The 26,411-nt window shown below is 36.6% G+C and overlaps 1 protein-coding gene across 2 annotated transcripts in view; it reads right to left on the bottom strand.

Moving 5' to 3' along the window:
- The window catches only part of ITGA9 (integrin subunit alpha 9), a 262,270-nt gene that overhangs the window by 94,736 nt on the left and 141,123 nt on the right, over nucleotides 1-26,411 (bottom strand). For both annotated transcript variants that reach the window (XM_072153171.1, XM_072153172.1), the window contains 2 exons: nucleotides 16,648-16,797; nucleotides 4,583-4,659 (listed from right to left, as the gene is read on the bottom strand). In XM_072153171.1, coding sequence (XP_072009272.1) covers nucleotides 4,583-4,659; nucleotides 16,648-16,797 — 227 coding nt within the window. The remainder of the gene's footprint in view (nucleotides 1-4,582; nucleotides 4,660-16,647; nucleotides 16,798-26,411) is intronic.

The following is a 26,411-nucleotide window of genomic DNA, read 5'->3' on the forward strand; positions in this document are numbered from 1 at the left end:
TTGGTTTCACCAGTATCCTTTTTGTGGAATGAGAACCACAAAAGGATAAGTACGGGTGGTCAAATAGGATGCCATTTAGTGGACTTAGTGGACATTTTAAGTTAAGAAGAGGAAAAAAAGTAGAACTTTTTACACAGATCTATCATATAATCCTTCATCCTGGTGATAGATGTCCTTTAATAGTTAAAACCTTGTTCTACTTTTATTCCCCCCACCCCCACTCTTCAGAAGTGTTGAGGTCTTTGCTATAAAACATTCCATTGCTGTCAATATCATACAACATAAACATATAATAATACAGCATATCTCTACATATATCTGGACTACATAATATTTGACAAAACTTAATTTGTGAATTTCCCCACTGTGGGACTAATAAAGGATTATCTTATTTTATCTTAATATACTAGTCCTGTAATAAAAATACCCGTCCCCACTTTTTAATCATGTATGGTTGTCTTTTTATTTTCAGGAGAAATAACATTGGAACTGAGGCAGAGGTTAATAATTTCCTTGTGAATTGTGGATACTGTGGAGCAGCCAGGTGTTACCCCCCAGAAAGTTCTGGAACAACATGAATTGGATCGCGATGGAACAAATGTGATTTGGTATCTCTGAGAATTTAGTGACATTTATGAGAAAAGCGGGCTCATAATGTATTCCAGACACTCACAGAACAATGTATGGGAAATACCCTGTAAATACCTATCTATGATGGATGAAAAGATGAGTGGATGCGATTATTCTTTATTAAGTCTAATAAAACTTTAATGTGGCTAAATATGCACCCCATCCTGATAATGACTGCAGAATATAACATGGATTATTCTGCTCACTGATGCTGTCTGAGAAAATACACATGGAATCAATCACTCTTCCATGGAATAGGAAAGAAAGATCTTTGCAGGGGAATGCACTTATATCCTTTCTGTCTCTTAGGCTGAGGAGCACAAGTTGCTGTATGTATAGCTCACACAATGAATACATAGCATACCAGCAAGCTTCAGCATCTGCTATAAATTGTCCATACTAGCTTCAAACTCATAAATTGGTCTCTGGTGAATGAAAAAAGCTCTTTATAAAAATGGATTTTAAGTCTAATACCAGGTACATAAACACTTATTTGTAGTCTAATAGCTTGCAATTGGCACTCCAATGGTTATCACATGGAGGAGGGAGAACATATTACTAATCTAATGTTTACACAAAGCTCTAGTTCTAAGCTGCTCTTTTAGCATATGCACTACTGTGTTATAGAGGCTGTAGTCCCTAGAAAGTGAACACAGCAGAATTGTTAGAGCAGGATCGTCTGCATGTAATAAGCTATAAAGACAAATATGATAAAATCAGTGATGCCAGAACATTTATCAATCTTAGCAACAAGACTCATCTGCTCTGACGTGTCTGATTTATATTTAAATTATAGAAAACAATTCTTAGATTTCCCATTCACATCTCTCAATTCACAACTACAAATTAAACCCCTTGCTTCCAATGACCATTTTCTATTTTGAGTTTAAAATTTTTCAGTTCCCAACTTCAAAAATCCCTAACTTTTTTATGTTTACAGAGTTGAATGATGGCCTCTTATTTGAGTAATGATTTGCACTTCCTAATGACAGGATTTAATTTTCCATTATTCCTTTACCCGAGTGGCCAAAAATATTTTTTATATTTTAATGGATCTAGAAGTTTGGGGCACAGCAATACCTAAAATTTGTATAAATCTTTTTTTACATTTTTTTTCCTTCTAGAGAAAGGGGGGTGATTTAAACTTTTAGGTTTTTATTCTTATATTGTTTCAAACTTTTTTTTACCATATTTTTAGGACCCCTAGGGTACTTGAACCCTAGGAGGTCTGATTGCTTCTACCATTTAGAGCAATACAATAGTATTTCTCTTGATCTATAACAGTGTGCCACTGCCACACTGTTACACATTGGGGGTCATTTACTAAGGGCCCGATTCGCGTTTTCCCGACGTGTTACCCGAATATTTCCGATTTGCTCCGATTTTCCCTGAATTGCCCCGGGATTTTGGCGCACGCAATCGGATTGTAGCGCATCGGACATGCACGCAATGGAAATCAGGGGCATGGCTGAACAAAAACCCGACGGATTCGGAAAAACCGCTGCATTTAAAAAAAAAATGTGTCGCGAAAATTGCACTTACCTTCACTCAGCCTGGCTTGGTGTATTCCAGTGCGTTCCGATGCTCTTCAGCGCAGCAGCGCCACCTGCTGGAGGAACTACCTTAATAAATCCGCTGGATCGCGAAAGGGCCGAGTAAGTAAATCTGCCCCATTGGGTTTAATGAGAGGTCCTAAAGTCTGTCTGGTTTGCCCTTCCCTTTTAGACTGTAAGCCCTTATAATGCAAGGGCCTCTACCCTCTGTACCAGTCTGCCACTTACTAAGCTCATGTATATAGTAGATTCTTCCAAATTTTCTTTTACAAGAGATCGCCAAATGAATTTGATACGTTGTGTCACTTAGCAAATAATAATCATTAAAACCCCTAACTTGAAAGCATTGCCAACAAGCACTGACAGGCACCCAATATAAAAAACAGAATGAATTTTTTACTCCTTCTGAGCTTTTTGATTTCACACTACACTCCCATAGTTTCGGTAGAATAGGAGCACTGCAAGGTTGCTGTGGCGGTAGACACATTGCCCATTGACGTGCAATATTTGGGTCAGTACTGAATATTGGTTATTGTAGTAACTTTCTATATTAAATTATTTTCTACTTTTATATTCATGGTTGTAAATGTGATAACTAGTGTCTTAATTAAGCAGCATCTAACAGTTAGAGGACTCTATTTTCCATATTTACAATTCCATTTTTTTTCACTCCAAACCTTGCAAAAGCCATAACTTTTAATCTTTGGTTTACTGGAGCATGTAAAGGAAAAGTTTTCTGCAGGCCAAATTATACTCTTTAGTTGCACCATTTAAAAATTCCAAGTGCAGTATAATAGACAAAGTAACTTGTATTATTATTTGGGGCGCATAATAAATCTTCTTTATTTTTTTGTGTCAATAAGATCCCAAAGACATATTTATAGAGGTTTTTTTGTGGAACCAGCTGACCTTTTTATTGTTTTTTGGTGAGGAAAAAACAGTAACAAGCTGTAGACAAATAATACAGTTTTACTGAGACAAAAATGTACCACTATACATTGCAGCAAAAAAGGTACAGCTTATTGTTATCAGGGTATTATATTGTCAACAATCAAACAGTAAAACTAAACTGAGTACTCATCTATCAAAGTGTATAAATCTTTGTCGTATACAGATGGTGCTCGCTTATTCATCCGTAGACCATTAATCAGCAAAAATGACCAAGTTGAGTTGAATGATGCCCATATTATTCTAAGGCAATCTACCCAGTTTAGGAACCTGGATTATATAGTGTTTAAAACCTGACCCGTTCTCCCAATGGATTTTTTTTCTTATTGGGGGTTAGCTGTTGGTGGATTAGAGTTTCTAAATGTCCGCCACGGGAGTCATAGTTTTTCAAACTTGTCGTGGTTTCTCGATTCCCAACTGTTGTCAGCTGACCTTTTCAATCATACTAATTTGGGGACTGTACGACCACTTGATCACTTTTTATAAAAAATTTGAAGTGTGGTTGAAATGGCAAAAAAGGTGGTTATTTAACCCCTTCCCGACGCGCGCTGTACTAGTACGGCGCGCGCCGGGTCCCGGTGCATGGAGAGGGCTCGCGGGCCGAGCCCTCTCCATAGCCGGTAAGTCTTTGCTGCATATTGCAGCAAAGGCTTACCGGTAACACCCGCGATCGGTGCTACCTTCAAAGAGAAGCCATCTTGTTGTGGATCGCTGCTCCCTGATGACGTCACTGGGAGCGGCGATCCGTCGCCATGGTAACCTCGGGTGTTCCGAATACCCGAGGCTACTTCGTTTTAACCCATGCATTACAATGTGCTAATTGCACATTGTAATGCATGGGGAGTAAAATCCACATATACTGCCATACTGTAGTATGGCAGTATATGATAGGATCGATCAGACTACCTAGGGTTAGAGTACCCTAGGGAGTCTGAAAAATAGTAAAAGTAAAAATAAAAAAAAGTTAAAAAAAAATAATAATAATAAAAAAACCTAAAAATTCAAATCACCCCCCTTTCCCTAGAACTGATATAAAAATAAATAAACAGTAAAGACCATAAACACATTAGGTATCGCCGCGTCCGAAAATGCCCGATCTATCAAAATATTTTTTGAAGTTGGTGAGTGAAAAATGGAAGTGAAAAAACTAAAAAAGGCCAAGTCGTTAAGGGGTTAAGCATGTGGACATATTTATTTTCACCACGTGGCTCACCGCATTGTGGTGACAGGACCCATAACAGCAGGTATCTAATGTACAGTACAGCAAAGGTTTAAGTTTACAATAAAACTTTGCAGTAGAAAGTCCTGTTGTTTGGTGTATTTTGTGACCACCATCTTTGGTTTATAGGCCATATATTTTAATGTGAATAAATAATATCTATAACAAAATTTATCCTTTTGAAATCACTTTATAACAGAAACATACATCAAACATATGGATGTTATCTTACCTTGATAGAAGTAACTTTCCCTTTAGCTGCAAATCAGCAGGACAGTCATCAGATCGACAATTTCTTTCAAAAAACGTCTACAAACAAAAATAGGAAAAAAATCTGAATTCTAAAAACTGGTTATGCCTGTAAAATAATTGCTATTAATCACATCATTCTACACTATTGATTTCCAATTTGGACAAGTGATTCTGATCAAAGACAACATGAAATTGATGTTACAAGATGCCAATTAGTAAAGGGGTATTCTGGGAATATCTACGTCTGATACAAAAAAACAAAATGCTATAAATAAATTAATACAACAAAATGTAGCTCACATAGTTTTCTATTATGATTTACAAAATTGTATGGGCAGACATAGCTTTTTTTTAAATAAAATTTATGAAACAAGCTTGGATAGGAATAATGGTACCCTTAACTTTTGCTACACAACCTTTTGAGGCAATCACTAAAATCAATCGGTTTCTGTAATTGTCAATGAGACTTCTGCACCTCTAAACAGGTATTTTGGCCCACTGCCCCAGTTGTCTGGGGTTTAAAGGTTGCCTTTTACATACAGTTCCTTCCAAAGATGCTCACTAGAATTTAGGTCAGGGCTCATAGAAGGCCACTTCAGAATAGTCCAATGTTTTACTCTTATCCATTCTTGGGTGTTTTTAGCTGTGTGTTTTGGGTCTTTATACTGTTGCAAGACACATGACCTGCAACTGAGACCAAGCTTTATGACACGAGGCAGCACATTTCACTCTAGAATCCCTTTATTGTCTTGACACCCTGTGCCTGATACAGCAACAAAACCCCAGAAAATAATATAGCCTCCACTGTGTTTTACATTTTTCACACTAGGGACAGTGTTCTTTTCAAGATTTGTCTCATTTTTCCATCTGTGAACATAGTCTAAAGTGCCTTGCCAAAAATTTTTATTTTAGTCTCATATATCCACAGGACATTCTCCCAGAAGCTTTGTGCCTTGTCAACATGTAGTTTAGCAAATTCCAATCTTGCTTTTTTATGATTTGTTTTCAGCAATGGTGTCCTCCTTGGTCGTCTCCCATTAAATCCACTTTGGTTCAAACAACGACGGATGGTGCGATCTGACACTGATGTTCCTTGAGCTGGAAGTTCACATTTAATTTCTTTAGAAGTTTTTTGGGGCTCTTTTGTTACCATTCATATTATCAGTCTCTTTGATTTGTCATCAATTTCCCTCCTGCGGCAATGTCCAGGGAGGTTGGCTATAGTCCCATAGAGCTCACATTTCTGAATACTATGAGCAACTGTAGTCACAGTAACAGAAAGCTGCTTGGAGATGGTCTTATAACCTTTACCTTTAAGATGCTTGTCTTTAATTTTTTTTCTCCATGTTCAGTGTGGTACACACCATGTCACCAAACAGCACAGTGAGTAGCTATAGCCCTACTGTATATACAGGTCACTGACTTATTACAAGATTGTAGATACCTGTGATGCTAAATAGTGGACACACCTTGATTTAACATGTCCCTTTTGTTACATATTTTCAGGGGTACCTTCAATTCTGTCCAGGCCAGTTTCAAATTATATTAAAGCATGAATGAAAAGTAACGTCTTTCTTTTATTTGTTCATTTTCATAGAAATTTAATTTAGTTTTATTTTTGTCAGATTCATGTTATTTTATGACCATTGTGAGTTTTCCTTTCATTAACAAGGTTTACCAACAATTTTGTCCACAATGTTGTCCATTTTGTTCATAAGAACTGTTCTTTATATAAATTCATGAGGATGGCCAGTATATAAACTAATTATGGGCGCCATGTATTTAAAGATATTAAAGGGATGCTGTATTTCAATGCATTCTGATGAGGGGGAGGTACTGTATGTAAAATTATTAGGCAGGGGAGGGTAAATATAGACTTTTCTATGGGGCCCAATTTACATATTAAACTCAGCTCACATCTATGTTGGAATTAAAAACAAAAAAATGATTACAAGCAGGACCTTTTCTTTTTTAAAAATGATGGAAGCCAAAGGGAAGCCACACAGAGTTTATAAAAGTCAATAAAAATGCTGTTAACATGCAATTAATCTTATTCTTCTTGAAATCTCAGATAATTTATTATTTATTTTTAACTTATTTGTTTATTTCTGTAGTAGTTTTTTGTTGTTTTTACTAATATTTGGAACAAAAAAGTTTTCATGTATAGAGAGATTTAGTTCTCCTATCTGCACTATATACCACTGCTGAGTCTATATTTTCTACATAAAGGATGCAGTCTTGAAGAGAAGATAGCGATAAGCTACTGTTGCTAATAACAAGTGGGTCAATATAACATTTAGTGCATTTTCTGCAAACAATACCATATCCAGTTCCCCATGAGGATTCTCATTTCTTTGTTTCCCACTAGTTTACATTTGTACTGCACTATTTATGCAGGCTGTTTTTGATTCAATGCATTCAAATTCATTTACTAATCTATTTTAAGTATCTGGCAAGAGGTTTTGCTGAGTAACGCTAAATTAGCAGTTTTAAAGAATTTGCTGATTTGCTTTACTCAGACAAATGATTGTCAACCTGCCAACTACTTCATACATCAAACTGGCATATTTCCATGAATGAAGCTTTTTTTGCCAAAGCATTTACATAGATGTATCAGGATCAATCAGAAAACTAGACAAAGCAGATGCACGAAGAGCTGCATATCAATTAATTCATGAGGGCATGCTAAATATATAAATCAAGGGTTTCTTAATATATAAACGTTAATTTGTAATAAGTAGGTGCATTTGTAATAAGGGATCGTACACTTTAAGCACATTCCAGCAAATAATTGATATTGTTTGATATTGTTTGTGTTATGAAACGTTTTAAAAATTATATAAAATTTTCCAATACACCTTCTGTATCAGTTCTTTACAGTGTCTAGATCTCTGCTTGCTGTCTTCTTGCTGCCATGCAACAGGAAGGTTCATTGTTTACTTCCTGTAGATAAACACTGGTCCATCATCATGAGATGTCACATAGGTGCATGGCTCGTTATAACATACAGTCTAATCAAAGCTGTGTGATGCTAACAAGCCTTGCATCTGGGAAACATCACATGAGGATGGACTAGTGTTTATCTACAAGAAGTGAACAATGAAGCTTCTTGTAGCATGACAGCAAACAGAGATCTAGAAAACCATGAAGAACTGATACAGAAACGATACTGAAAATTGAACATTTTATAACTTTTCATTAAACAAACAATACAATGCAGTTTTGTGGAGGTGCTGTATATTATACAAAAACTGGGGGTACTGTATTTATGAAAACATTGGGACTGTATATTAGAGGGGGTACAATATACAGGTGGTTCCCTACTTAAGGACACCCGAATTACAGACAACCCCTTAGTTAAAGACGGACCCCTCTGCCCCCTGTGACCTCTGGTGAAGCTCTCTGGATTCTTTACTATAGTCCCAGGCTGCAATAATCAGCTGTAAGGTGTCTGTAATGAAGCTTCATTGATAATCCTTGGTCCCATTATAGCAAAAAATGTTGAAACTCCAATTGTCACTGGGGAAAAAAAAATTGTCTAGAACTACAATTATAAAATACACAGTTTTGACTTACATACAAATTCAACTAAAGAACAAACCTATGGACCCTGTCTTGTGTGTAACCCAGGGACTGCCTGTATATTATTTATTTGGTATGTAAATATATATATATATATAAATATATATATATACATATATATATTTATTTATTTATATATATAACAGTGGAGGCGAACCTTTTAGACGCAGAGTGCCCAAACTACATCCAAATCCCACATATTTTTCGCAAAGTGCCGATGCGACAATTTAAACAGTTACTTATTACTCCCTGCTCTTTCACAGGTTTAAATTGTATAGGCACCTGAGCACACCAATACAGTAGAAAGAAGGGAAGAAGTTTGGAATATCATTGTAGCTTCCTTCTAGGGTCCTGGGCTACCTGGGACTGCAAGAGGCCTTAAATCCTGTCTGGCAAACTCTGCAGTGGGTTTATGGCGCGGGTGCACATAGAGAGGGCTCCGAGTGCCACCTCTGGCACCCGTGCCTTAGGTTCGAAACCACTGATATATACTCTCCATGAAGTTCTGAGTTGTGCCAGTGTATAAGCCGAATCTAGTTGTTAATAATACGTATTTAGCATTTTGGACTGGGGTGTGTTTGCTTTTTGAAGGTTTTCCTGGTTCATTTATTGGACAAGATGTAGTGGGGGTTAGAAGTAGCACTTTGCATCTATATATTTAATAGAATTTTCAGTGTATGTTTGGTTTCTTATATCATCATGTGAAAATTTTAATTTTAATTATGGAGTTTAGATGGGGAAAAGACTCTTATAACAGTATTCAACACTTAACTTCAAACTGATTGAAATACTGAAAACAAAGCTAAGACATCAGATATGTTAGGACTTTCATAGAAGTTGAATCTGGCCTACATGCTTCCCTGTGATTCCAAAGGTCATAGGAAAAATACAGGAAACTAGTATGACAGAACTCCAACCTTTACAGCCAAGAAGATTTAGTTTGTATTCAGCAGATATGTTAGACAGATTTGTCAGTCCTCCACATTTCCTGAGATAGGATCCAAGCTGTTTTGATATTTCCTGAATAACTACAATTAAAGCGTAAGTTCACTTTAAACTGCAAACCATCTAAACTTTTCAGAAGAAGGCAGGAGCAGTTTGTCTATCTCCAAAATATGGCAATAACTCTACCATTGAAAACAATTATACCATAGGGGAATTAGTGTACTTAATGCCTGGCTACACTCTAATGCTGGATCAAAGGATTAAATTTGTCAATGTCAATTCATGATTTTTCGTTTCATTTGCAGCACAACCCACCTTACTGTCCACAGCCAAAAACTGTTAAACAACAGATAAAATAGAGCTGTCAAAATTAATAGCATGTACATGATAACCATTTGGATGTAAATCTTGAGTTAAGAATGGATTTACCAACCCCTATAGTTGATGACACATGAATCCATGTTGTTTGTTCTGATGAAAAAGGTCACATGATTCACTGCAAATCTAATGAGTAATATGTAGCATCTCAAACGCATGTAATTACAATCACTGGCACAAATAATGGAGAGATAATATGTATACACATTACATATATACTAATATCTAGCATTTGCCAATGTATATGGCAGCCACTCATTTCTTATACTATCAGGGTGCCCACATTGGTGCAGCTCAGCCACATATGGCATGCACCAATTGATATCCAGTGCTTGTACAGTGAAAATATGTGGCCCCGTAAAAGTAGATATTGGATTTTTATGTAATGCTTTACTACTGTATAAGCATACAACCAGACGGTTATATCCCCTTCTGGAGCAATAGCATAACTGTTCACTGAAAACTCACAGATTCACCCAAAAGTTGTAATGTTTAGCAAGTAGTTAAACAAATGATCTACAAACCTAAACCTCTATATGAAAAATACTAAGTAAAATTCATTCGAATATATGTTACTGAACCAAGTAAAATTCATTTCATTTATATGAGACTAGACAGAGTAAAAATACAAGTCCCCTTTTTTTGTAACTCTTTGTTGCCTAGAATCAGACATATACCTTCCTGTTAGCAATTAAATGAGCAGTTCTGTGCAATTCCTTCCTTTTACTGGAAGCAGACACAAAAGTTATCCATTCAATATAGTATTCACTTCCTTGTATTATCCTCATGAAGGAAAATACCATCATTAATAGAGGCTGTATTTAAAGGCCAAGTATAAAACCATATGACTGCACATACTCTGTAACGCTCATCTTTACCACAAGCTTAATATATGTACCATCTGCGTGATCTGAATGTATTAAACAATGTGAATTGCATAGACACAGGAATAGCTTGTGGAAAATGGATTTCATAAGTTTAGAAATATATCAAGAAAATTTACAACATTTTAAAATTTGATAATATAGAGAAAAATGGTACACTACAAGAAATATGATATAGGGAGCAGTTTGCTCACCAAAGCAAGTGCAGGCGATCCTTCCTTAGTCATTCTGCCATTTTGAGAACACTCACTAGGGGAATTTATTATTGTAGTTAGGCCTTTTTCACACATACGTTCTGGGGACATATAGTAGCAAGCTATATCTTTACCAGTACATACCTCTCCTCTCCAGCTGAACGTGTGCTACACCCGGGTCCCAGTCCAGGCGTAGCACACCTTCCTGTGAAAGTACACCATTATCTGTTCCACCATTTATCTGTCTTGAAAACTACACTACACAACAGCGGCAGCTTATTAACCCTTTCCCTATCAAGGATATATTTCATACATCCTTACACAATGGTACTTCAGCAATCAAGCATGTATCTAATACATACTGGATACTAATAGCCCTAGTTTTTGAACTTCTTCTTTAACATTTATCTTTAGTCAGTCTTTAGGGTTAAGTGTTTTTTTAATTAATTTTGGTTTAATTTGTACATGTCAAAATGATAAATACTCCCCAGGGAAATCTAGGTGCAAATTTTTCACAGTGCAAGGGTTAAAGGATGCAAAGAGTTAGAGTTGATGGAGATGGTGAAATGTCCTCTTTAAGCACAGCCCTAATCTATTTTTTACCAAATGAAAGATGTGTTCCCCAAAGGAAATAAAAATAAAAGAGGTCACTATCTGTTCTATGTTACTTTCCTAAATCTTGTCGTCATTTGCCCAACAATAGTGCATGGAAAGTGATAATTATCTAGACCTATGATAATTCTTTTGATATTTGTAGACAATGTCAAACATCAGTAAATTACAATCACTGCAATTCAGCAGGTGGCAACATTAAAATATTAAATGGGAACCCCCATTTTTATATTGTAGATTTGGATTCCCCTGCAAAAATTACTTTTATTTGATCTAGATTTTTTTAAATTTTGGACACAGAAGGCGTTATAATCGCCCAAAATAAAAATGTATGCAAAACCAGTTGAAAAAGGAATACACATCAGTTCCAAAATCTGAAAATAGACATATGCAATATTTTTCTAAAATAGCTATAAAATAGCTATGCAATATTATCAAATTCACCATGTCACCTCCACCCTCCCGTGGGGGTTGCAAGAGGTGGAAGGGTTCCATATTACGAAATTCAATTTCCCATTCCAAATGTTAAGGACACAGCTCACAGAGCTACTGTTTCATCTGTGTCTCGGTCATCTTTTGTTCGGCTGGGAAGGCGCTAAATTCATTTGGTGCTTTTCAGTTGGCAGACTGAACTGCTCACTATTGGTGATTCTATTGTGACCTAGGATTTGTCAACCTTTCGTCTGTGTACAGGCAACATTTGTGGCAGTTTGTTCATCCTTATATGTGTTCATACTAAGCTGTAAGTAAGGAAAAGTTTCCCGGGTGTCCGAGTATTTCTTAGGATGCTCTGTGGCAAATAAGCAGGAGACAGTTTGGTGGGTTGGAGCTTTAGGGTGCACTATCCCTGTCTGTGTCCAGCCTCTATAGCTACTGTCATTTCAGATTGACTCGAATGTAAAGGTGAACCTTTCTGAAGAAAAAAAAATAACTGTTTTAATGATGCGTAGATGGGGTGACTATGTAAGGGCTATGCTGCAGTATGTGCATTATTTAATACAAATTTTCACGGTCAAGACAATTCTATTTTAAAATTCTCTGTCGATCGAGCTCTCAGATGCTTTCAGGCAATGTCAGTTTTTAAAAATCGTTACATTCCTGGTTGTCTCCAAGCTTTGACTTCTGAAGATAAACAGCTTGATGTTGCACTTTCTTTCATTGAAGATCCTCATCTTAATACCCACAAAGCCCTCAAATCTTAGTGCCCATAAAGCAGAGTTAATTGAAGATGACTGATTTGTAGCCATTAGGCTACATCCAAAGAGCTACATCTAAAGAGGGGTCATCTCAAGAACTGTTTCTACAGAATGAAACCAACCATACTTAAAAATTAGATCTTTAGTATTATTTGAAGAAATATTTGCCACCTGTGTTTTTAATCCCCATTTTTTAATAACTTTTTTTACCTTTTATTTAGATTTTCACCAATTACAGTGTCATTTGTCAATAAAAATACATTGAATTGTCAATTAAATCAATCAAATATTTCCTGGTGTATCTGAATCTGCAATAAAAAATTAGGAGACGAGGGTCACGGGAGTACCCGTGACATTGATAACATAACAGTTTTCGTGCAGGGAGTCTCTAAAAACATATGCAGTTTGTAAGTGATCTTGCTTAGATCATGTCTATGTAACATGTTAATGACTAATCTGTAGTGTACTAGTCACCAAAAAGCCATATGGCCAGGCTCAATAGAAATACAGTAATATTGTAATAGACTTCAATACTGTAGAATAAACAGGGAATAAACCAATAAACTCTGTTAAAAAGTTTAAAAAATATATTTGTAAAAATCAAAATGTAATAGAATACTCAAGTCACTGCTATCCAGGTCCTATTCATATCAATGGGAAATAAACTGCAGTGACTGCATCTGGACACCACACAGAGAGTGGAGATTCTCTGTGTATTTTGGAAATTATAGAGCTTTAATTTTTTTGTACCCTGGAAAACTCCTTTAAACAAAATCAAAACTTCATACATTCCCCAAATCAGTATCAATAAATAACACAACTCACTCAAAAACATAGGGGGAGATTTGTTAATTTGTCCGTGACAGAAGTGTGTCGTAGTTTGCACTAAATAACTGTCTGCACCACATTTATAAAGGGTTCTACACAGTTTTCTGGCTCTCCTACAACTAGATCGACAAAAGGAGTGTGGCCTAAGAAAAAGGGACGTGGCCTCGCGCCAAAAAGCTCTGTACGCCAAAAATACTGCTAACCTGACAGAATTGTGTCTGAACTTTCTGGCGTAAAGTAAGCCAACTAATAGGATTTACTATCCAGTATTAGACATTTTTATAAATCTCGTGCAGAATAAGACTGTCTAGTCTAACTCTGCACTGTCTAGCCTTAGGACACTTATATAAATCTCGCCCCATAGTCTTAACACAGGTTACATAGCTTTGTGCATGGGTGTAAAAAAGTTATTGCATTGCTAATGCACAAAGATTTAGATTTTTTTTTTAATTAAAAAAATTTAATTACCAAAAAAATTTGGTATTGCCATGATCATATTAGCCTGCTGAATAAAATCCATGGGGCATTTATCGGTTTAAGACATATAAATACTCTCTAAATTTGTGCAAAAATGTTGGTCTATCTATCTATCACTGTAGCACAGCACATGAGGGCACAGCACATGACAGCTTGGTGACTTGGAGAGTCTGTCCTGCCACTTCCTTGTGTGAGGTGATGGGGGAGGGGGGCTGCAGTTTCTGTCAGTGTGGATTATTTGTGTATACACAAGTGTAGGGGATGCTGAGTGAGAGATAAGTGTAGGTGTTTTGTCACTATATTAGTGAGGGCTTCTCCCTGCACATGACAGAGTGCTGGGGTAGTGATATATGAGGTAATCAGCTGATTAGAGGGAGAGAGATGGGGGCAAGTCTCTCCCTCCATAGTCTCAGCTTCTTTCTGAAGACGGGATGAGCTTAGCAACAGACATATGTGAGATTGCTGACATATAGGGGTCTGCAGAATACAAGAGAAAGGAGCAAGATTCGGGTAGCTAAACCAATTTCAAAAGTTCTTAAAATTACCTGCCCTACAACATATCAAAAGTTTTTTGAAATGACAGTTAAACTTTAAGTTTGCATCTAAAAATCAACAGTTTTGCCAATATTGTACTGCCATCTAACATACCACATGAGAATCATGAAAGTCAAGTAGATTTGGTATCTGCATTTTACTTTCAAATGTATGTATTATTAATATTATATTTAGAATATACTAAGCTGAGGGTACAATTTTTACAATTGGAACTACTTTTTTGCATGTTTAACGGACTGGGGTTTCTTCTTAATTGTTTTTCCCACAATCCATATTAGAAAAGTTAGTTTTTACATGAATTTGTATATTTTACAGTAGTTATTATAGTAGTTATACATAGTATATACAATACATAGTATATATAGTAGTTATTATAGTAGTTAGTATACAATACTGTAATTATACGTAATGCAAATCACAAGCTGTAATGCTTGGACTATGAATTGGGATCAATTTAAAATTTAAGCAATGCAATTTTATGCAAAACGTATATGTATATTATAGCTACAGTAAGTGCAAATAATAAAAAGATGAACTAATGTTATAATGTATCTCTGTAACTAAACCTAAGGAACCTTTATGGGTAGGTCATCTGTAATTCTTTACCACTAACATTGACAGATAAAATAACTTTCACTCATCATGTCAGTTTTAACATGAATGACTATTCACTTAGCTATTTGGTTGTGTTTTCTCTAAGGCCCGTTCCACACTTGCGAGTGTGATGCGATGAACTCGCATCACACTCGCAACGCAAGCTGCCGGGAACGCACGGCCCGAACGCTGCACCGCGGGAGTGAACTGACATGCTGAGTTCACTCCCGCGGTGCAGCGTTCGGGCCGTGTGTTCCCGGCAGCATGCGTTGCGAGTGTGATGCGAGTTCATCGCATCACACTCGCAAGTGTGGAACGGGCCTAAGACTCCACATCTGACTGACTGACTGCATGCCGCTGTCTAGATAGGTTGTAAATTACAGAAGTGACAGAATCTAATTAAAAGGACATGACCCTTTCAGCATGTTTACCAGAAAACTATTTAACTTTGTGCTGTTCAACATCAACATAGATGTCATAATAATAAAATTTTACAACTATATTACGGTATTACTACTATTTTCAATTGGTTATTGATAAAATATTTAGTCTTCTACCTGGGATCCTACCAATGATTTGTTAACCGAGATTAATGGTAGTACACTTATCCTCTATCCTGTGGATACGTAATATTTGTGGGAAACCCCCACAATGTTACTTGTGGCCAATATAACAGTACACTACAAGATTTTATATTACAGAACATGTAAATTCTATAGCAAGAACTGTAACCTGCTCATGTAATAAATTATCCCAGTACCCCCCGAAAGAATAAATGTACTCACACAGCACTGTATATTTCATTTGTTTAGAATGTTTAGTATGCTACCACTTTGGCGTTTACTATTTCTACTATAAGCCATGTTTTGTTTATTGCAACACACTTGCTTGTTTTAATGCTACTATGGTATTGTAAGCTATGTTTGATTTTTCCTTTTGGTTCCATTTGAAAAATGGAAAATCTTTTAAAAGCCTAATAAGAAATGAAGGTTTTAACTGTCTACTGTCTACTTTTAAACACAGAGGCACATACCTGGTTTACTGCAAATCTGCCTACATCCACAACTAACAATCCTACAGAAGCCTATAACTAGTGTTATTTGGTTGCAAAATTCTAGTAGGAAACAGTTTGTACTATCAACATTTCCTAGATTAATGCTTGGGCTTATTGCAATTAAAATAACAAATAGAAAGCTAATAGGGGGCTTTAGGGGCGATAGCAGTAGACTTTATAAACAGTTTAGGCTTTGTAAATTTTAGAAAAGCTCAGAACAAAAGTTAGTGAAACTTTTGAAAACACTCTGCTGGTGCTAGTCCAGGGAAGAAAGACATTGCTTTATCAACGGTTCATCCAGTCACAATCAACCTCTGACTAAAACCTGACTATTGTAAGAAGAAACTTCGGCGCTTATCTTCCTTATGTTCTTAAACAGATGTAAAGCGTTTAAACTCTTTATTAATCTTTATATCTGAAGTAGCTTCACCGCACCGCGGTACGCGCTTGGCGCACCATGCGCGCGACCGTACGTGCATCTTAATAGAAAGTGGTCACGCGCATGGTGCGCCAAACACGTTCCGCTGTACGGTGAAGCTACTTCCTATATAAAGATTAATAAAGTGTTTAAACGCTTTACATCTGTTAAAGAACATAAGGAAGATAAGCGCCGGCACCAGCTCACCCTGAGCTGGTGCACGGTATTTGCGGCTTAGAAGCCCTATCCGAAGTGGTAGGTTTCCTTTAACAAAAACATATGATAGAACAATTGGTACAACAGATAAATGCCACATTTTCAATCTTACTTGATTTCTTTGTGCAATCTTCTGCCCCTTTTTCCAGCGAAGAATGGGTTTCAGAGCAGGCAAGTCCTTTTCCTCCTTCCCAACAATGTGCTCTCCAAGACTGTAGGATGTTTCAAATACTATGGGTGAAATGACATCTTTTACTCTGCGCTGCAAGGAAAAAGAAAGATATAAAACATTTACTAAGATTTGAGAATGTAAAAAGTTATCAAAAAAGTTATGAAGCCCAGTGGTTGGTTTCCTTCACATGCTCTCTAAAACGTAATTTTACATGAAATCTCACCTGTTTATCTACAAAAAAAAAATCATGAGAAATTGAGAAGTTGTCTAGGTCAAATTTTGAGGTTGCTGGGGGATTGTCAATGCAGACACCCCTATCTTTGGTTCTATAGTACGTACAAACATTCTTGGTGTCATATTAAAGATAAGAATGTCATCTTATACATCAGGCTTGTGGTTCCATAAGTTATTGAACCAGTTATACAGGCAATTAAAGACATTGTTGGAAATTAAAGCCGAAGATAAAGATCCAATATCCACCTAGTTCTTTAAATGAAATCTACCATCAAAATCAAGCATGATAAACTGATAGATCCAGGAACTGTGACTGGGGTGATCTTTTTAAATTTGTTATCCATGGCCTTCTTCTTTCTAAAAATCAACTTTTAAAATTATGTTAATGAGCCAGAAAGGTCTTTGGGGACATTACCAGAGCCCCTCTCTACTGCAAATTCACAGGCTATTATAGTGTGCAATCCCCCCCCCCCCCTTCGTATGTTGAAACTTCTTCTGCTGAAGTGAGATCAAGACGAAGGAGGTGCATAATTTTAAAGTTGATTTTAGAAGGAAGGAAGCAATGGATAACAAATATAAGAAGATTACCCCAGTCACAGTGCCTGCATCTATGATTATGTTTCCCTGGTTTATCATGTTTGGTTGAGATGGTAGATTTCCTTTAAAGGGAACCAAATAAGCGAGGTTACAAAATATGGTAACGAGAAAGCACGCGTTAGCTTTTAAAATGCTGCCTCCCCCGCGACTTCCAGGAATATGCTGGCTGGGAGCAAGGGAAAAATTAAGATTGCTTATTTCAGGAACAACAAAAGACCTAGGTATAAGGAAAGCATGTCTGCATGCTACTTAACAGTGTCTATGAAAACCTGTCTGCAGGGAAAAATAGGCCTCTGGTGATAGGTTCCCTTTAACTGCATAAACTTTCAAAATGGGAACTGGGAAAGCTTTCCCTCTCAGTTGTAATAAGGTACTTGCCAACATGTTGTAATAGTTCCACTCTGTAGAAGAAAGAATCTGCTTGGACTGCATTGGTGTCAAACTTTTTCAGAAGGGTGTTTCCTGTCACTGTAGCTAAAAGTCAAAAATTCTAAGAGAGCATATCCACTGGCATTGTGGTACTACTAACAAGTTATTGGCAAAATACAAAAGAGCCCGTATTTTGCCAAATTTTCAATTATTAACCACAGTGCTATATCGAAAATCCTTCTGAAATAGTAACTCTTTAACTTTAAGTCCCAAATCTACAGTAGTTCCCTCCTGGTGACAAGTTCCCTTTAAGGTTTGTTGTGCAATTGTTACATTATACATTTTCCCAAATTTTTGTGCAAACCCTTTTTAAAATATTACCTATGTCGGTGTGGACTGGAGTGTATTTGCACCAAAATTCACAACTTTTTGAATAGTCGCATGCCGTAAATCAGACGTGCCAATTGTGGCAATCTAGAAACAGTAATACACCCGAAAACTGGCAACATTACAAAGATACATTTCCCCCCTTTTGTGCCATATTTTCAAGGTGTTTAAACCCCTTTGATTACTTTGACATGAAAAAATGATTTTAAGTCACTCAAGAGTAAAATCTTGCCATTGTTTTTTTTCTAATCATTTTGTATTTTTTAAACTGAAAAAATTTGGTCCATCAAGGTTTCATTTTACTTTTTTGCCTTTTAGTTCCTGTTGAATTTGAAAAAGTCACATGATAACTAACCCTTGCCTATGTGTCACTAGAAATGTGTTTTGCAAGAAAAAATAGAACAAGTTAAGAGGTGAGGATGAGGGATATAACAATTTATGCAGCCTATAAACATACATCAAATAACCCAAACATACTTGTTCCCGCTTTGTTTAAATGAAGGAACATTCCTTGACAAAATGCCACCCTAAGAAACATTCCATCTGCTTTGCCTTCCATAACACAAGTCCCCAGCAATTAATCATACACTGTGTTTGAGAAACAGAAAAGACTGCTTTATTGTGCAGACATTTTACAAGTATATGTAAACTACGCCAACAGATTTTATTTCTAATTTTAATAAATGTATTAGACTTTTTTTTTAGATGAATCAGAGAAATAGATATATAGTGGTTTCTAAAAGTAACATCTAAAAAGGATCGTCCACCATCATTCTCACCCCATCCAATTCTGTGCTTCCTTTAATAGGCTCTGCTCAATGGAAACCAGTATCAAAAACCAATATATTAGGCTTGTTATTGCGTGTAAGGTGGTCCTAGGCTGGAGCAAACATCTCAAGACTGAACAGTAGGGAACAGTGGGGACTAGATAAAAAATTCTTACTGTATCAGTGAAGCGAAACTTATGATATTTTTGACACATCTGTCATGCTATGTTTCTTTTTAGCCCAACTGAAATATACAAACAATGTTTCCATAGGGTATCTGTTGTTTTTGATTTGTTCACAGCTCTCTGGGAGGATCTACGATATCAACTATATAAACTGAAGTACTACCCTTATATAAGAAAATGGCAATCACTGACCACTGGTAGATTTTTTTATGTGTACATCATCACAAAATCCCTCCTGCCCTTTTATTTTATGTTGACTTTCAATAAAGGATTTAATCACAACAATTCACCCCACAAAAAAGTCACCCAATTTTGTGCATAGACTTTTAAGCAACTTTTCCACATTTGCACCACAACTCAATGGGGCTAATTTACTAAGGGTTCGCAGAGCACATTTTTGTCTCGTTTCCCAACGATTTCCATTTTGCGCCGAATTGTCCCGGGATTTTGGCATGCGCAATCGCATTTTGGTGCATCGGCGCCGGCTTGCACGCAACATAAATTGGGGGAGCGTGGCCGTCTGACAACCCAACGGATTCGGACAACTCGCAAGATTTAACATTTAGAATTGTGTCACAAGACACGCACTTACAAGCACCGGGAAGAAGAAGGTGAACTCCGGCGGACCTTGGCGGGGTAGCGACACATACAGGAACTCATCCTCGTCAGACCATTCGAATCGAGGATCGCGACAAGGTAAGTAAATTTGGTTTTGTTGTATTTATCTTACAAATCCAGTTGTTTAGACTAAACCTAGATTCGCCAACTAGGACTTTTTAAAAGTCGCAAAAAAGTTGCAAATGCTAGACAGCACGGACCTGTCCACTACCTTGAAAAAAATTTCAAGTTAAAAAGAATTTCAAAAGTTCATTTTAGACAGCAATGTAAAAATGCATTGAAAACCATTTGGGATCTAAAATACTCAAAAGTTGTGCGAATTTTGAGAAATGGACAAAACTGCTGATTGGAATTACTTTTTTTTTTTTGGAAAGACATTTTTATTTTTAAAAAAGGGGGATATTTATTGGACAGCTGAATTTGAGAAAGAGAGAGAGATTGCTTCAATACTCAATATCACAAATTCTTAAAGTTTTCTAAATATATATACTGTATAAATGATCAAAAATATAACTATACATAACAAACTCTTGAAATACTTGTGTCAGGCTGGTTTTCTCACTCAGTAATAACTTATGCTCTTTACTGTTAGAAGTGTAGGTTTTATTAACACATTTCAAAGTATAAGTCACACCTCACAACCATTATATGGTATGTGGTATGTGGTGAAGAAGCCAATGGTTAGTAAAATACATTAGTGAAACAACAACAGAGCTGGAACCTATCTGCATAACAACAAACACAACCACAAACAATTTACTGCAGTTACATAACCACTGGAAATACTTTAGCATAAAATAATAAACAGGGCCAATTCTCAGTAGACTACAATCCCACAGGCATGAATAAAACATTTGGAATATATTCTATCTTTTAATATAGAGAAAAGTACTGAAGATGTGAAACGTGCACTATAGGTTAGCAGTCTATAACAATAAAAACTACCCAATAAAAATATATAAAAAAGATCCAGGTCACCCCTCTTAATAGTAATAGTACTCTTAACTCGTAATAGTAGACAAAATAGAACATTTTTTCCAGCACCAAACTATACAAATTGTATATGGTTTAGTAATCCCTGTGTAATGTCCGGTGCTAGATAAATGACACTATTGTATGATGATTTGGAACTAATAAAAGAAGTTTGAATTCAGCTATGCCTAATGATCTTTCTAAAAACAAATTCTACTAATAAAAAAAAACAACAGTGTCCCTCTTTTGCAGTTTAGCAGCTTCTGTGTAATCAGCTTTAGTGGTGAGATGAAATTAACCAGCAATGAGGAGGTTGGAGGGAGAGGGACTTAGCTCGTGCCACTCCCTTTGATTTATTGTTCACAGCCACCTTAAGGCCACAGGCTCAACTTGCCTCCTTGTAGATAAAGCACTGTCTATAGGCTCCGAATCATAAAGAGTGTCTTTTAGGTATGTCTTTGAGTGACTGTATGGAAAACAGAGGGTTAATGCAAAAATAATCTTTCACTGGTTCCCACAGGAGATTGACATATTGGCCCACATTTAATTTCACTAATTTCGATATATGTGGGCCATTGTTCAAGATCTCTTATTCTGTACTAGAAAGATGCAAACTGCTTGCACATGTATTTATAAACATGTAGTTATATAGTGCATGCACCAGTTTTGTGTTGCAGTTGTTCTGTCAAAAACTTTAGAAAATATGTGCATTATCCTCATTGGGATTTGAACCTAGAACCTGCAGTGTCCATGTACAATAATGACAAAGTGCCCCAACCAACTGAGCTATAATCCCAGCAATTATCTAGTTGGAGAATTTTGGTAACTAAGAACTATGACTACTGATACACTGTGACACAGATTTAATGCCTTGGTATATAGAGAGGGATCTTCTCAGAGATTATTGTAATTATTGAGACTATTATTATTATGGAGATTATTATTATTATTATGGAGATGATTATTATTATTTTTACTATTATTAATAATCATCTCCATAATAATAAAAATAATAAAATTTATAATAATAATAATAATAGTCTCAATAATTACAATAATAATCTCTGAGAAGATCCCTCCCTATATATCAGGGCAGTAAGTCTGTGTCACAGTGTAAATGGCAGATAACATGTCTTAGTTACCAGAAATCCTCAGCTCTGTCTCTCTGGGCTTATAGCTCAGTTAGTTAAGCTCCTGTCTATGGTGCACAAGGTCCCAGGGTTCGAATCTCAGCTTGGGCAAAACTTTATGTAATTTAATTAAATAAAGGGCTTGTGTCTGGGGAAGCCCTGGAGACCATATATGGACAGATGCTGATCTGACCTGATGATGTGGTCCCTGCTTTCTCTGCTAAGCCGACACTTCTCTGAAAAGGATTCCCTGCCCGATGTCTGCTCTGGGGAACCCTAGGAGATGCAGTGACCATATATGGACAGATGGTGATCTGAAGCTGATGACGTGGTCCCTGCTCTCCGCTAAGCCCGACACTTCTCTGAAAAGGATTCCCTCCCGATGTCTGTTGCAGCCATTCTGTACTGTGAGTTCAGGCTTTCAAAGTATTTACTATGCGGACACAGCGCCGGGACACAGCGGGACCTGGGGGGAAAATCTGTGACAATCTCATAGCTGCCCGTGACGCGGGCAGAGGTACGAAAAACGGGAAAGTCCCGTCAAAATCGGGACGGTTGGGAGCTATGAACACTATTGTGGAACAACTAGGTGTACATTCACAACTAAGGGTACACTCACGACATGTGCTCACCGGACAGTGACCGGGCACCACAGACGCTATTCGGAACTGATTTGCGTCTGCAAATGGTACGGCTGCATATCGTCCCCATTAGGTTTGTGTGGATATGTCCTAAGGCAGTCTTCTCTAGCCCCACAAAAATAACAACAATGGATATCGTACTTCTGAGAGCAGTTGTTTCCAATATCCTGCACCTTTAGCATTTATCTGGAGTCAGATTTGTTTTGGTTAGTTTCATTAACTTCTTCCAAGTGATATAATCCTTGCTCATTTAACACCGGAAATAAAACGTGAGTGCAAAGCTTCACACTTGGATTTATTACTTATACAAAGCATGTGTTAATTTGGGACAGATGAAGTCTCACTTCCTGTTTCCCATTGTCCTTGTATGTCTCTGTTTAAGGCCAGAAATGGTCTGAACACAGTCCAAAAATCATCCTTTAATCCAACTTCTACAGAACAATTGGCAGATCCTTCCATATTGGACATCCTCAATTATTTTTAACAGCCCCTCAAGATTTGAAATACTTGCCATTAACTTCAACAGGAGCTGAATCTATAGGTAGAATAGACGGCTGCTACACTCTGGGCAGAGTTGTCTGCTTCTGGATCTGTCCCTAGTGTAGTGGCACCAAAGAATACCTGTGATTAGCTTATCACATGAGTGCTCGATGTCCAGAATAACTACATTGATTGAATTTGTGCAGAGACACATAGCACAGTACTTACTAAAATGTTATCGCTAAACAATATTATTGTGAAGATATCCATCCAATAAAACACAGAGTAAGTAAAACATGCCAAGAGGAAAGGACAAAAGAAAAAAGGACAGATATGTAATTATATACATTTATTCCATGCCACAATTAATTTAGTTTGTAGTTATATTTTGTGTTAATATTTTTATAAAATGAGGATCCAACTGTGATTTTTTTTTTTGTTACGCTCTTGAAAAAAATAATCATTAACCAATCATTTCTGAGACAAGCTATGGCTTCCTTTTGAATCTTTCTGACTTTAGTCACACCATTCTTTCTTAATACCCTTAAATAAACATATTAACAAACAGATTAAACAGTCTCTTGAGAGACAGCCTGCTGATAACCCGGTAGTCAGCAATCTAAACTCATGAAGAAAACAGGACTTAAATAGCAGAAAAAAGGGGGGAAAACAAACAGGATAACGATTAGTAATACAGAAGTCACATGCACATCGCCAGATGGTTTGATTTAAACAAAAAAGCAGTGGGAACTGCTGGGAATGTAACTGTCTACTAGTGGGTTACTTAGAAAAACATACAGAACTGAATTTTTATAATAGATGCTTGGCAATAATTTCCATTTAAGATTATATATACTTTAGTACTGTACATAGCTGGCACTTATCTGTTAGATGCTTGCAAGCCGTCAGTTTTCATTCTCCTCCAAGATGTCAGTTTTCATTCTCCTTTGCACTACCAATATTCAAAAAATTTCACCAGCTCATCTGTAACGCATTTGCAACAGGCAAGTGTGGAATATTATCCATGTAATCCACTGATTTTCACCCTTTCACCCACACAAGGAACTTGCACAGACATACAGGTAACAGAGGATGTTACCATGATCCAGGAACACCAAACCCAAGACAAGCATTCATACAAAGACTGGTGACGAGCACTAGATTGCCTGGAGGAAAAAAATGACTTTTAGCTGCTTAAAGAGCCATAATAACCTAAGACTTGAGCAGAGCCCCCACAAACATTGTGGAAGTCAGAGAGAGGATGCTTCAGCAGCTAGGATGCTTCAGCAGCTATGGCACTACAAAACACAATGCACAGTATTATCATTGTCTAAAGAAGGAGCATGTTCAGATTTCAATACAGATTATGCAGATTCATTAGTATTTGGCATAGTCCCAATCCACATTCCATGTTATTTTCTTTGAGAAAAAGGTTATTGGACAGAAAATATTGGTGAATTTGGATTCTAAAAATATGAGTAAAGTTGCCACCAAAAATTATATTATGGAATGTAAACATTAAAGCTTAATTTTAATTATTGATAAACTTTCAACAAAATTTGCAACTCTACGATCTGTGGTATATCTTGCCTCTCTCCCCTTTTACCAGAGGTGAGGTTTTCCTCCTCATCCTCCCTCCTAAAACCTTTTATCACTCTGAACTCTCTGCTGAATCCATCTTGGTCTATCAAGATGGACTGAAAACTCAAAGAGGGATCAGATTACAGTTGGCCACAGAACTCTACGAAGAGAAGAGGGAAGGGACTAAATGAGATTTTCCGCTGGACCTGTAATAAAATGTTGCACTGACCCCCTGTTGGCGAACATGCTTCATTTTTTAACCATCTTCACTATCCATTGAATTGTGAATAGTTTACTAAAGTTACTTGTGGGTCATTTTCATAAAGGTATATATAAGCACAATATATAGAAACAAAGTCCAAAATTTAGCTTTAAACTAATTCTGCTTTTTTCCTGGTACTGAACATTCATTTGTATATTGGTATGTATTCTACTATAACTGCATTTGTAAACTATGTGGTTAACCACAAGACAGAAACATGCCCATTAGCTCTGCTTGGGGTTGCATGAGTATCAATTACACCCTTAAATACACAGAATTCTTTCAGTAGACTTGATTTGCCTGCTATTCCTAATAGACTTCTCCTCCGCAGAGGAATTTATATTGCCTAGATCTCCTAATATATGGGTCATATTAAATGTAATGAAAAAGAAGCATTAATATACATATCTGAAAGGTTTCCCATTAATAACAGATAATTAAACAGAAGACGTTTAAGGCAAAGCTAAAGAAAGACGTCAGAAGAAAAAACTAGATTGCAGTTAACAGCATACAATATGTATGCACAACTGCAGAAGACTGCTCTTACTGGATTACAAATTAGATATGAATCAGATCTTTTGTGCAAGATAATGTGAAACACATATGGTATTTTAGTTTAACTAACTGTAAATCATTCAAATGTGGTTGAAATAAAAAAATATCATCGGTAATAGCTTTATAAAAGTCTAGGCATTTTGAGCTACACTATATAAGTGGAAAATCATATTATTGTGCAGAAGCATCAATCCAAGAATACATTTTATATGCACATATATATGTCAAGTTTCAGACTGAGCTGCCACTGTATATGGATACCCTATACAAAAGAATGTAGAAGACTCCTGTGAATGTGAAGTGATTCTGTCCCTTTGGCTAGTCTTATGACAAAAAAAATTATATGGAATATAAATTATAATAATGAAGATAGACATAACATTGGTTCACTTACATAAAGTTACAGTCATTACCACCTCTCAAAACTGACAGAAATGCATGAAAAACAACCACAGACATGTAGTTGTTGGATGACTAAGTTTTCAGGCAACACCAAATTCTCACTCTTATCCATACTCACAATAGATAGAGGGAAATAAACCACTGGCAGACACCATTAGTGGTGTCTAACCTCAACGAAGAGCCAATGGCCCACATTTATCAAATACTTATAGAGGGTGCAATGTGCAATAGATTTATGCACCAACTTTTTTTGGTGCAACTTTAACATAGTACGACACAATTCGTGGCACACGGTCCAGTGCAGAATAGAGCACATATTTGTCACGGACAGTTCTTGAATACACGTGAAAGCAGTTTGAACTGAAAAGAATGTGTCAGACTGAAAACTGGGCTTTAATAAATCTGGGCCAATATGTCCAATCAAATTTTCCCTGATATCTACAGTGTGGAAAGAGTTGGAACACATTTGTACACATATTGCTTGAAATTCACTGTTTATTGTCCATAAGCAATAAAGTCTGTGT

Source organism: Engystomops pustulosus, chromosome 5, assembly GCF_040894005.1.
Source record: "Engystomops pustulosus chromosome 5, aEngPut4.maternal, whole genome shotgun sequence".
NCBI lineage: Eukaryota > Metazoa > Chordata > Amphibia > Anura > Leptodactylidae > Engystomops > Engystomops pustulosus.